This window comes from Pteropus alecto, unplaced genomic scaffold (assembly GCF_000325575.1).
Source record: "Pteropus alecto unplaced genomic scaffold, ASM32557v1 scaffold5, whole genome shotgun sequence".
NCBI lineage: Eukaryota > Metazoa > Chordata > Mammalia > Chiroptera > Pteropodidae > Pteropus > Pteropus alecto.
Window position 1 is genome coordinate 2,359,037 of NW_006441953.1, and position 13,619 is coordinate 2,372,655.

A 13,619-nucleotide genomic window follows, 5' to 3' on the forward strand; every position below is an offset into this window, starting at 1 on the left:
CCACTTGACTTCTTTCTATAACAGTTCTCTTAGTCCTTTCATTGAGCCCTCTAAAATGATCTCAAAAGCCTATAAAAATAAGAGACAGCAGCACTCAGATTCAAGTAAAGTGTCTCATCTAAAACCTTCCTAAAATAGTATTGACAATGAGAAATCCTTTTTGTGAAAGAGCTTGAGCGCTATGCTTTAAACCTCAGTTTAAAAACTGAACCAAATGCTTTAGGAAAGTGCCAACCTCAGGGTTTCAAACAGAGACCTTTGTTCTCATTCCTTGCACCGTAACCAAGGATGTGGTATAACCACTGGCCTTGTTATACAGTATGAGAGGAACCGGTACAGCCGGCTTTGTCTAATGTCGTGAACAGCAGAATGTTTTTTAACAGGGTTAAATTATCCAATTAGTGTTTAATAGCATATAACCACAAGAGAAAGCAGTTAACCAAGATGGGACGGGAGCATTTCAAGTGACATTTTTAGGGACCTGCTGAATTGACGAGTCTAAGAAAGATGAGCGCATACAGGTTAGCAAGGGACTGCTGGTGTTTGAAGGGAGGATTGTGGAAAGGAACACAAGGTGCATGCTTTCGAGTGGGAGCATTAAGGAGGAGGCATAAACATGTGTAAGGACCCTGGACATACCTGGAGGGGCCAAGGAGGTGGCCTTCCCTACTCAAGCAGGATGTCAAATACTTAGAGTTCCCTCCTGGACCCCGATGTGCTAATGCAAGCAGGCCCTCGGAGCTTGCCTCAGCTAGAGGCCGGGACACTGAGACCTGGGGAGACAAAGAGGGATCCTCATAAGAATGTAGACAAGAGGTACCTTTTGGCCTTCACAGCTCAGGCCTCTTGTTTTCATTGAGCTTGTCATATTTGGCTAATAATCTGAATCCTTTGGCTATTAGTCACCACAGAACATACAATAAAGAAAAAAATAATAAAAACTTCTGGTATTGGGGAAATTCCCATGAAGGTGTGAAGGTTTATGGGGGAGGGGGGATGTACTTCTGCTGTGAAACGCTGAGCTGCACATGGAAATTTTTAGGCAATGTTTACTGTGCAGCCTTTTTCTTGGTATATGTGCATCATGTCTGCGTCACATTTCAGGCCTTTTTCAGAAGCCTTCTTCCAGCCTCACATTTCAAGAGACAGTAGTGAAACTTTGAAATCATTCATTTAAAAAATATCCCTTAAGTAATGGAGTCACAATTTAGTATTTTAGGCTCTCCTGTGACAATGTTAATTCCATGAAAGATATACTTGCTATTTCTAAGAAAGAGGCCTGGATAAAATGATACCTAATATCTTTAAATTTGAGAAAATCCAGACCGTGCCTCAAATCCCAGATGTACTGCCACCATGTGCTACTTCAAGTGTGCCCTGCATCACAGTCTGCCCATGCTTGTGGGTGTTTTTCCTCTTAGATATTCATCTGCAACTCCGCAGAGCAGAGCCCATGTACTTCTGAAGCAGTACAGCCTCAGGGATTAAGAGACGGCCTTGGCACAAGACAGACCTGGGCTCAAATCCCAGCTTCACCACTCACTAGCTCTGTGACTTGTGCTGAGTTCTGTTGTACCTATAAGTCTCAATTTCATCACCTGAAAAATGAAGAAAACATCACCTACCTCATAGGATTGTTGTTACAATAACTGAGATAATGTATGTCAAGTGTTTAGCATCATCTGGTAAATAGAAGCTCTAAACAAATAGCCATGTTCGGTCATTTCAAATTAATTTTAATAGTAATATTTTTCAACAGTTAAAAAAAAATATGTTGCTCCTTGGAGTGATACTTGGCACCTGCCAGTATTTTCAGCCTCATTAGTGTAAGCCCTGAGTTTTTTCTGTCATCCTTATTTTAATGCCTAAACTGTGTGCCAGGGCCATAAGGCTGATCCAGAGAGAACTAGCCTCCAAGTAGATCACAGGCCAGAGAGGGAGAAAGATGTTTAGAAAACTGCACTAAACTTGAGGAGAGAAAACTTGCTCTGCCTAGGAAATTGGGCACGTCTTCTCCAAAGATATAAGGTTTGAACTGAATATGAAGGCTGGAGAGGCACTGTCCAGGCAGAGGAAAGGAGCAAAACCATTCTAGTCAGAGGGAATATTTGCAGAAGAGAAACACAATCACATTGTTCTTTCAAAAGTTTAATTCAGGAGTCTTCTCCCGATAGTTCAAAGCCTAACTCCCCTCTTAGGATCTCAGATCTTAAAAAGCTACCACACTGTATTTTGCTGGAGGATGGCAGGGCTAGATAAGGTAACTACATTTTTCTGAATAGGTCTTAGTTCAGGCATTTTACATATGTCAGCTGTATGTCAGAGAAAGTCAGGGAAAAGTTAGAGGAGAAAGTGCCCTGAAATCACAGCACAGAGGCAGAGTTGGGATTTAGACTTAGCTCTCTCTGCCTTGAAGCTCAGGTGCCTTTCTTTCTGCCTCAAAGTGTCAAACACGAATGCCCCAGTGACTAGACAGGTACGATAAATGTATGTAGCAGCCTTGGGTAGGCAGAAGAGCATCCCCACCTCAAACTCAGAGATTGTATAGATTCAAAACATTTGGGGACCAAAGGAAGCTAGGTATGAGAGAATGTAGTCTGCAAGTCTAATCATATCTTGGGAACTTTTTTTTTCATTAGCACTTTAATTGATTATTACCATTATATTTTTGCTCCAGTGTCTTACACTTAGCAATCATCCACCTTCATGCTCAACTTGTGAGGGATCTGCTAGAAGTCACATCTGGTTTGATTTCCGATGACATTATCAACATGAGAAATGACCTCTACCAGGTAAGCAGAAATATCAAGGAGACAACTGAAGAAAAATCTATCATTTGTACGTGCATTTGTGTGTGTGTGCGTGTTTTACTTCTAATAATGTTAGCGGTAGCAAAAAAAAAAATACAACAAAACATCTTTGCAGGTAATATCCTAAAAGCCCATTATTTGGGAATGTTCTTTTATGAATTGGGATGCTTTGATCTGTGAGTATAATAGCAATCACCCCGCAGTGAAATTCATCATCCTGTTGGGGAAAGGCAAGCTTTAAATTTTGGAAATTCTCCAAAGAGTCCATCCATTTAGAGGGAGAACCTAGCATAAATGCATCACATCTGTGAAGAAAAATAAAATAGAAAAAGATTAGGTTCAAAAAGCCAGTAATTTATAAGGGTTTCGAAGTCTGCCGAAACACATGTTGACAACACATAAATTAAATATATATCAAAAAAGAGGGTGCTGAAATCAGAATACAAAAAGATATAAAGGCTCCTGAGAAAAAAGTACCCTTCAAAACAGAAAGACAGCTCAGAGTGAAGAAAACAGGAAACACCAAAGAGTTTTGCCCAGATCAGTTTTAAACAGAAATTAGATGAGCTCAAAAGCAACTTGAGGAACTCCATCACAGATACTTCAAATTTGCAGAGGGAGAAGTTAGGTGGACATTCATGAAGCTTCTTGATGGGCACATGCAGATGGCAGGTGAAGAAAGGAGATTGAAACTGCTGGGGCAGAACCAAAGCCCAGATGCTGGGTTTGGGATCCTGGGAGACCTGGGCCAGCCCCTCTGGCCGAGGGACCGATGGGGCAGCACTAGCATCAGGTAAGGAGGGTTCTACTCTCCAGAGCTGCTCCTGCCTCCCTCCCCTGGGCACTATCCCTTTCCTGCTGCCTTTCCTGGCCCCACCCGTCTTCTGTAGCAGTATCCTGGTCTTGTTCCCTTCTCAGCTTTCTCATTTTCTCCATCCCTTCACTCAGCCCAAAGTGGCTTCCCAGTCCTCCTTGGCCTAGATGGTATGCTTGGATGCCTGATTAAAGCATCCGTCTCTAAAAATATGGACAACAATCATGTACGATTATTTACACAGTAAAGGTACCTATTCCAGTTCTCAATATTTAAAGCAGGTGATGTGAATCATTTTTATTTCTGCAGAACAAAAGTACTAAATCTGTTACATGTAGCTGTCAATAGATTTTTATCCGTGAACAGATGTTCCCTGATAAGGGGAAGTAATTTCTCATTGGACGTAAGGCTTCTCTGGCTGTCAAAAGAAAAATGAAGGTAGGGATTCCTCACTGACTCATAGTATAAAACAAATAGGATGAGGTCTAATGTTGGTACCTGGAAAGTCATTTGGCCCGTAAAGCTTGACACTCTCTGGCTTTTGACCTGACCATTCCTTTTCACCATCACAAGTATACAAATCAGACTAGGAATGGAACGTTGTCACTTTTCGGTTCTCCTTTCAAAGACTTGTTAATTTCACTGCCTATAGATCAGATTCAAGGAATTACTTGTATTTCTGTTTATAAATAGGACCTGCAGAGGACACAGCACAACAGGATTAGTAGTTGTGATTTATTATGTGCTGAGCTCCTTACTGTATCATTTGGTTACGTATATTGAAACTCTCTAGTTTGCTAGAGAGAAAAACCCGGAAACCACCACCTTTGACATGTCTGCATCTTCTGATTTGGGGAATGCAGCACTTTTTCCCTCCCTTTCCACTGCTCTCATTAGGGCACAAGGATTCTACATCTTCTACTATGCTTTCTAGGTCTCAAACGTACATCCAATGGCAGCTTTGATTTGAGAGCTAGAAGCCGCTAAGACTTGGACTCTTGTTTATCTGCAGTAAATGTTCTCCGTTAACTATTCTTGATGGGAAATTGTACAGTTCTCTAAGTAATTTGAACTATTTGGCAATTGTCTTAAACATTCTCCCCAAAATACCTTTCTCTAATCTTAGTACATTTTTGTGACCATCTGTCGCAATCAAATCTCTCCCCGCCCATCCTCTAGAGACACATTCAAAATAATCCAAGTCCATAGAGTTAGGGTTTTTCTGAAAATATTTCTGAAATTTATTCCCTTTAAACCAAACCCCATTTTCCTCTCTCGTTTCTTTCCCCCGTAAGGTAGACAACCCCTCCAGTGCATTTGATATGCGATGTTTTATTTGCATATGTTCCTATAAAACATTAGTGGGAGATTTTTGCGCATGTATTTTTTTATCATACTTTTAATTACTGTAAGTATATATTCATAGTTTTAAAAATGGTACATAAGAACGTACATTCCTTGAAGAATCCAAGTTGCCACCCCGGCAGCATGCAAGTCTCCCAGCCCCACTTCCAAATATAACTATTGTATTTGTAAGTAATTTCCCATGTATTGGCTACAAAAACATAAAAACTTTAAATAAATAGGTATTTTATTATATTTTCACACAAATCTACATTATATTATACAAACCTTTTTCTTTAATTTAACCTTTAATTTAATTTAACCTGCATTAACCTTTTTCTTTAATTTTTAATTTGATGTAATTATAGATTCGTAGGTGGCTGCAAAAAAATGTACTGGGAGGCCCCATGTACTCTTCACCCACTTTCCCCCAGTGGTAACATCTTTCGTAACTATAATTCAGTATCAAAACCAGGAAATCGACAACGATACAATCCACAGATCTTACTGGAGTTTCATCTGTGTGTGTCTGTATAGTTCTTCGTGCATGCATTTTTAAAATGCGTAAATGGCTTTATGCTACATGTCGCTATATATCTGCCCTTTCTATTTATGGGATTTACCCGTGTACCTGTGTGTACAGCTAGTTCGTTGTTTCTATTCCTGAAGAGAATCCCTCACTGTACATCTTCCACCTGCAATGTACCTGTTTGCCAGCAATGGACACTTAGCCAGCTTCTTGCTTCCCATATCCGTAGACAATACTGTGATGAATATCCTCACCCAATATATTTGCGTCACTCCAATATATATGCAGGAGGTAGGCTGCTGGAACATTTGTCTGCTTGGCTCTGCACAATGTCTGCATACATCCACAGAAAACTTTTAATGGGACCACGAGAGAAACTTTAAAAAGGCAAAAACAAAACAAAACAAAAACAAAAACACTCTATTACTCATGGTAGAGAATTTGTATGATATGAATGGTGTAAGATCTTATAATTTCAGATCTTTTCTCATTCTCCTTTCCCATCTCCACAAGTAGCATTTCAGATTAATAAACACAACTTTTATTTACTTAATAGTTTATTTTTCAAGAGGAAGATTCTTGGCTACAATATCTAAAGTTTTGAGGACATCATTCTATTTCAAACTGGGTTATAGTTCTAAAAGATTAATAATAATAATAATTATTATTATTATTCTGGTTATTAGGATGCCCCTAATACGGATATAAGTAACCCAGAAGATTTCTCCTTCAAAAAGGAGTATGAGAATATAGTAATTGGGAGAGTGGAAATTTGGCACACAAAAAAAAAATCCTGTCTTGTTTCTGCTATATTCAGTAATCTTTGTAATTGAGACTTAGATGACTGAACATCTTTCATCCAGTTCTCATGTACTCTGATAGCCTTACACCAGCCAGGATGTCAAGGCTGTCGCTGCTATAGTAACTGCTTACCAAGAGGGAAAGTTTAGGCAAATTGTCACTAGACAGGCTGGATTTCACAGGCTCCTGTGAAATAGACTGATTTGTAAAAAAAAAATATATTGCTATTCTGTCAGTGACCTCGATTCTTTGAAAGATATTTTCATGTTTGTGTTCGTCTTACTCATTTTGAAAACACGCAGTTTTCAAAACATCTCGTTTTCATTCACTGAGGTACTACTTCATGAGCAGGGGAATCAAATGGATTATTTCCTTACCTGTTAGGTGTCAGCAAGTCAGTTTGTTCATCTGAACTCTCTTAGTGAAACGGTTCTGTTGTCCTAGTTGTGACATTTAGAATCCTTTGACAGCTTTTATAAAATGGGTGAGGGAAAGTTCTATTGATCGGTCCCATGGAGTCAGTCCATGGAACAATATTTTTTAAGTTAACAAATTTATTTCCCATGTCACCGTAGAATTACAGCACGTTTGCTAATGGAGTTCTGTTGAGTGGTTCATTTAAACTTCTCCAGTGAAACCATAGCCTTGATTTGATTTAACATAAGGAATTATCAGCCGAAGATAGAGTCCTACTAGAATGGTGAGAAACAAGAAAGCTATTAAGAATTGTATATAGAAAAATCTTAATAATTGAATGGCTGAATGTTAGACCAGTATATATACTTCATTAGCATATGATATGGAACAATGAATAATTCATTTGCAAAGGTGAGAAGTTAACCTGGGAAGGGAAAATGGCCCACAATACGATTCTACCTACCATAGTGGCAGCTGCCACGCACCCGTGGGTTACAAGTGTTGGCCACTGACCAGTGTATCCCTGCCCCTTTTCCACTTCCCAGACGCCGTTGCACTTAGCAGTGATCACCAAACAGGAAGCTGTGGTGGAAGACTTACTGAGGGCCGGGGCTGACCTGAGCCTTCTGGACCGCTTGGGTAACTCTGTTCTGCACCTAGCTGCCAAAGAAGGACATGATAAAATTCTCGGTATTTTACTCAAGCATAAAAGGACAGCACTACTTATCGACCATCCCAATGGGGAAGGTAAGAGACAGTCACACATCATGGTATAACCTTCTCTATCTACTTTCTAACAATTAGTAGGTATTTGATAAATGTATGTTATTCGATTTGCACCCAAAGTGCTTTCGTTAGTCACCTGCAGTTCCTCTGGAATTTCTTTTGCTCACCATTGCTGATTCCTTTAAAGATGACCTGGAGTAGTTAACCAATAGGAAGAAAAAACAGAGGTCTGACCAAACACTGAGCTTGAAGTGTAGAAAGCAGCATTTATTCGGAGGGTGTTTATTTGCTCTCATGTCTCCTGAGAACATAAAAGGAGACAGCGGTTTTACATGCAGAACTGACTTACAGCACCAGTAAAGACTGTCTGGTGTAGAAACGCTGTCAGCACTAGACATACCCAAACCCATTGGCGTTCCCTTTCTGTGGTCCAGTTTTGTCATCTCCTTCAGCTTCACTGAGGGCCATCTTGTGAGCAGCCCTCCCACACTGTGACTGTCCCTGTGCTTGGGCTGCAGGTCTGAACGCCATTCACATAGCCGTGATGAGCAACAGCATGCAGTGTCTGCTGCTGCTGGTGGCCGCAGGGGCAGACGTCAACGCCCAGGAGCGGAAGGCAGGGCACACGGCGCTGCACCTGGCTGTGGAGCGCGACAACATCTCCTTGGCCGGCTGCCTGCTTTTGGAGGTGAAGGAAGCACCTGTCGACATTTACATTAAATTCCAAGGGGAATTTAGGGAAATCTTTTCTAAGAACAGAGCTGGTAACAGCCTTGCTCCCTACATTCAGCTCTATATATTTAATATCTGTACAAGGTTTCAGAGCAGCCGCTTCAGGCATTCCCATCATCCCTTGTCTGGCATCTCTTAACTGGGGATTGCTTCAATGGTAGAGCCTGCCCAAAATAGCAACTGGGTTAGTAACATGACCCATGGAGTCATGAAGACGGGGGGACGTGAGGACAAAAAGAGAACCTTCAACTAACTCTTTTCTGTGTGGGCCGGATTGTAGGGTGATGCCCATGTAGACAGTACCACCTATGATGGAACTACACCCCTTCACATAGCGGCCGGAAGAGGGTCCACCAGGCTGGCAGCTCTTCTCAAAGCAGCAGGTAAGGCAGCCAGGCGGTCAGCGGTGGAAAATGTTATCGGGTGTGCAAACCCAACTTCAATAGAGCAACCTGTTGCCTTCATTGAGCCACAGATCTGCTGCCGAAAGGCATGAGTAAATAAAAGTTCTATGGCAAATCACACCTTCACTACCATCAAGGCACTGTTTGGACTAGTAATCCTGGGCTTTATCCTGAGAGTCGTGTTAGTTTTTACTCTCTAATTCACCTGTGTGTTTTGGGTTTCGGTTGTTCAGGTTGATTCTCTTGATAAGAGATCTTAAAGTTGAATTTAATTCCTTATAGAATTCTAAGCAGTACTGTCCGCAAAAGGAAAATGTGTTGGTGTAAGAAATCATGTAAAGACTTATTGTGCATGAAAGATCTCTTAGAAATTGAATAGGAAAAAACAAATAGGGAGTGTATCGAGTACTGTCACTAAAAATTGCTAGCATTTATTCTCTCTGTACCAGGCATTGTGCTAGGCACTTCACGTGCCCTGTCTCATTTAATCTCATTTAATCCACAGTAACCCTGTGATATAAATACCATTATTATTATTCTCATCTTATAGCCGAAGAACAGACTAGAGAGACTTCTACATCCCAGTGCCAGAGTCCCAATAAATGGCAGAGCTATGGATCACACCTTGTCAGTCTGAACTTACAAACTCGATTTTCCCTACTTCAGCGGTCCCCAAACTTTTTGGCAGCAGGGACCAGTGCTCCTATGAGAATCTAATGCCTGATGATCTGAGGTGGAGCTGAGGCGGTGCTGCTAGCGCTGGAGAGCGGCTATAAATACAGATGAAGCTGCACTTGCTCACCTGCCACTCACCACCTGTTGTGTGGCCCTGTTCCTAACAGGCCCTGGACTGGTATTGGTCTGAGGCCCAGGGGTTGGGGACCCCCGCTTTACTGTGTTTCTCTCCCTTAATTCAAGTAAAGATTTGCAGGTGTTATTCCATTTAATCCTCTAGTCCTATGAAGTATAGAAAAATTACTCCTCATCCTTGAATCTCTATTGCCTTGTATATTTCGAACCTCAGAAACTGACAAAATTGGTCTCTCAAACCTACCCTGACATATCAGATTTACTTTAGAGGTTATTAAATTTTTTTAGAAAGTAAATGCTTCATAAATTCAAGAAAACAGAGCAAGTTAAATACCTTCTTAAAAATTTGAGTCCTGAAAGATGTAAGAACTTTTTCTTCGGGCACCACATTTTTCTAATTAGTAAAATCCCATCCCAAATAAACAGCAGCCTTTTCTTTTCTCCTTTGTCAAGCTGAATATTCTCTTGAATAAGAGACTCTGATTGTATTGTGTATGAATAGTTTTGGAAGTCAGTGGTTATCATTAAGGTACACCTTGAGACAAGAAGCTATAACGTTTTCAAAAATGCTTTCTCTTGAATACTTGGTATTCCATGAAAGGAGTAGCAAGTAGCCGTTTCTCCAGCAGATAAATGAAGAATTCAGGTGAAAAATCTAGTCCTGAGCTCGAAGTCATAAAGAAGGTCACTTAAGGAATGGACAGCTCAGTTCCTCCAGTCTTTGGTCCTATAAATTGTCTAGGTTTCTCCACTGTTTTCGTGGTCAGGTAACACTATTGCCTCATAGATCAGGCTAGCACTGGGAGAATGAAATAAGAAATAGCATGAAGATCCCTCTTTGATTCTCATTAGGCACTCTCTATTATAGAAGTTGGCGCAAGCCAGAAGTTCTCCCAGCAAGATGAAAACAAGTCCCTCTTCCCAAAAGAGTGTGCTGAACTTACTGCTGTTCACTAGGCGTCAAGTTAAACACTCTCTCATAAAAATAGTCTCCACATCTCTAAGAAGCAGCTCTAGCTCTGATCTTTAATCCTTGAGTTACTTTTGGTGTTTCTTGCTGCAGGCTAAGAAACAGACTAGATTTTCCAAGATCGGTCCTAAATTCTTCAGTAACTAAATGTTTTAACAGAAGGTGGTTTTTGTTTGCTTGTTTGTTTGTTTGTTTGTTTTGGTGTTTTTTGTTTAAGAATCAGGACCCTGGTAATGCTGTCCTCAGGAATAAAATTTAACATGTTGTCATTAAGGAGCAAGCACCTTTGCTCTTTTGAGGAAACAGGAGAAAAAAATTGAGAAATATGCATGAATCTGACTTTCATCCTGAGCACCCCAATGCCTACAGACTGCTGTCATTAGTCTTCAGATTAAAGATGCATCATTCAATTTAAAACTATCTTATATAGTTAAATGTGAGAGAGTATTCCAAGTCTTTTGTTTAGAAAATGTCCTTGGCCAAATAGGGTATCTTCAAACACAATCAAAATAAATTGTAATTTAAAAGGCCTCTGGATACTTCAGTAGGAATATGTTTTATATATTTATAAGTAAACATGTTTTATATATTTATATAATCTGACCCCTGCAGACAGCTGGACGTTGAGAAAATCTGGGTGTACCTAATGCTGTGTGACTTGACTTTGCAGGAGCAGATCCCCTGGTAGAGAACTTTGAGCCTCTCTATGACCTGGACGACTCTTGGGAAAAAGATGGAGAGGATGAAGGAGTCATTCCTGGAACCACACCTCTAGATATGGCCACCAACTGGCAGGTGAGTGTGGCTCCAGTGTGTTTGATAGCTGCTCCTGGGGGAGCTAAAGGTTCAAGGATGTCAGAACAAATGGCCTTCCTGGGTATTTATTCCCCAAAGCACATGCCTTTTATCTTTTAAGAAAGTCTGTTTGTCAAGAGCTGTATTTATCTTGAAAAGCCTATCCATGAAAGATCTAGGTCAGCAGAGTTCTGAGTGTAAAAGTGTATACCTAATCAGATCAGAGTTTAGTTGTGGGAGAGGGATAGACCAGAGAAAACACGAAACGTCAAGAGTTATTCATTCTGAACTCACACCAGAATTGTCCCCGTCTCAGTTTTTGAAACGAGGAAGAATTTCACGTTTGCTTGAACTTTGCTAAGTGGTTTCTGAACAGAAAAAGAAACAAGATTCTTCTGAGGATTTCAATAATACAGAGTAAACAGACTTAAAGCTTTCCTCAAAACTCCACTGACCTGAGATCTGAAAGTAAAAGGCAGTTACTGAGTCTTTTTAGCCCAGGATGAGAGCCAGAGGGAGGTGGGCAGCACACAGATCTCCAACAAAGCAAAATCGGCTTTCTTGGGGCAAGCGCTGCTCCACATCCAAACACGGCTTGTTGCTCCTGGAGGCCCGTGTGGGCTGAGCTGAGTGACCCTGGCAGAGAGACCACATGGTTCTCTTTTCACACCGAGCACCTGGCTTTCCCAGAAGCCTCACCACAGAACGCAGAAAGATAACCCACTTCGGTGACCCGTGTCATCCTTACCCGGGTCAGCCAGCAGCAAAGTGACTGCAGAGAAAACAGAATTTGGAACTTTGCTTTGTTTTGTTTTAACTTAAGGCTTTTCTGGCCCCTCCGTTAGAATATAGATGGTGCTAGAAGGCAAACACCAAGCCATGTGGGCATTTCTATCCCTCAGTTTGAACAAGTTTATAAAACTCATTCTCGAAAGCCTTTTACTAGGGAGGAGGGGGCCGCGAGGGGCACAGCTTCACAGCTCTGAGGGGGGTCAGCCCTCACCCGGCTCTCAGGGAGACATCACTGACCAACGACTCTGGCCAAGTCATGGCTGACCTCGCAACCTTTGCTCCTCGGAAGGGCCATGGCCCTGGCTCTCTGTGAGGCTGCGTTGGGGTCCTCCAGCCCATCTCACACAGCTCCTGTGGAGCACAGCCTCCCGGCCTCAAAGCCCCAGAGGGCCCACTGCCCTGGGCAATGGTACTGACTCCTCTCTCCACTGCTTCATCTTCGGGGTACTAGAACCTTTTAAGAAGGACATACTGACTTCTTTATTCTAAAGAAACGTTTCCCTCGTGGTCCCTTTAATGTACAGTTCTTTACCATGTGTTTCCTCAACAGGTATTCGACATATTAAATGGGAAACCATATGAGCCAGAGTTTACATCTGATGATTTACTGGCACAAGGTGAGTTGTAATGGAACCAGGTCCTCTTAACCAGCGTTATCTCCACACCATCATTGAAAGGGCTCGGGGAAGGGGGTGGCTCCATAGTGTAGTGGTTAGCACGTCTGCTTTACACGCAGAAGGTCCTGGGTTCACACCCCAGGTGGAACCACAGACCATACCCAGGGTGCGCCAGGCCCTGGGTGCACACCGCGAGCGCATGGAAGGAGATGCCCTGTCTTCAGAGATCCAGTTCTTAAGGGGAAACGGACCCATCCATAGGTTCAGGGGTGGAAGTGGGCGAGGGAATTAAAGAGGGGAAAAAAAAAGAAGGGGGTTGGAGGAGAGCCAGCATTACCCAGGGTGTTCTGTGAATGGCACAGTGGTTATTTCAGAATCAGAAGATTCTAGAGTTACGAAAGGGGATGTCCAGGGATGTCCAGTTGTGATCTACTACAGTGCATACTGGTACTCAGCCAGGCTTCTGCCGACTCTCAGCTAAAGGAGTTCAATTGCCTCCAGGAGGCGTTGGAGGCTGCGTAGCGCAGCAACAGTCGGCCCCTCCACAGAGTGCCTCCCCTCAGCTAGAGGAGTCATGTTCCTTCTTCATTTCCTTCAGGAGACATGAAACAGCTGACCGAAGATGCCAAGTTGCAGCTCTACAAGTTGCTAGAATTTCCTGATCCAGACAAAAACTGGGCTACTCTTGCACAGAAATTAGGTCTGGGAATACTCAATAATGCCTTCCGGCTGAGTCCCGCTCCCTCTAAAACTCTCATGGACAACTACGAGGTAACACATCACATAGCATCGCTAACTGTGTTTATTTGACTTTGCTCTGTTAACGTCACTGCTGGCTCTGTTAAGGTCACTGCTGGGCACAGCCTCCTTCCTTCTCCCTTAGCTCTGAGAGGGAAAATTAATCATTGCCTGTGTCCTGGGAGGGCAGCCCAGGTGAGGACAGAAACCCACTTTCCTCAGAAGGCTATTTCCGATACCTTGACATGTTCCCTATTTTCAAATACCTTGAGATTTTCTGGGGGGAAAAAATGCTATTTAGAGGGTCAGGATGGTAACAG

At 42.1% G+C, this 13,619-nt stretch overlaps 1 protein-coding gene across 2 annotated transcripts in view; it reads left to right on the plus strand.

Moving 5' to 3' along the window:
• Window positions 1–13,619, plus strand: part of NFKB1 (nuclear factor kappa B subunit 1) — an 89,116-nt gene that overhangs the window by 71,275 nt on the left and 4,222 nt on the right. For both annotated transcript variants that reach the window (XM_006918874.3, XM_006918875.3), the window contains exons 15-21: window positions 2,678–2,792; window positions 7,261–7,462; window positions 7,960–8,129; window positions 8,454–8,556; window positions 11,028–11,152; window positions 12,495–12,561; window positions 13,160–13,332. In XM_006918874.3, coding sequence (XP_006918936.1) covers window positions 2,678–2,792; window positions 7,261–7,462; window positions 7,960–8,129; window positions 8,454–8,556; window positions 11,028–11,152; window positions 12,495–12,561; window positions 13,160–13,332 — 955 coding nt within the window. The remainder of the gene's footprint in view (window positions 1–2,677; window positions 2,793–7,260; window positions 7,463–7,959; window positions 8,130–8,453; window positions 8,557–11,027; window positions 11,153–12,494; window positions 12,562–13,159; window positions 13,333–13,619) is intronic.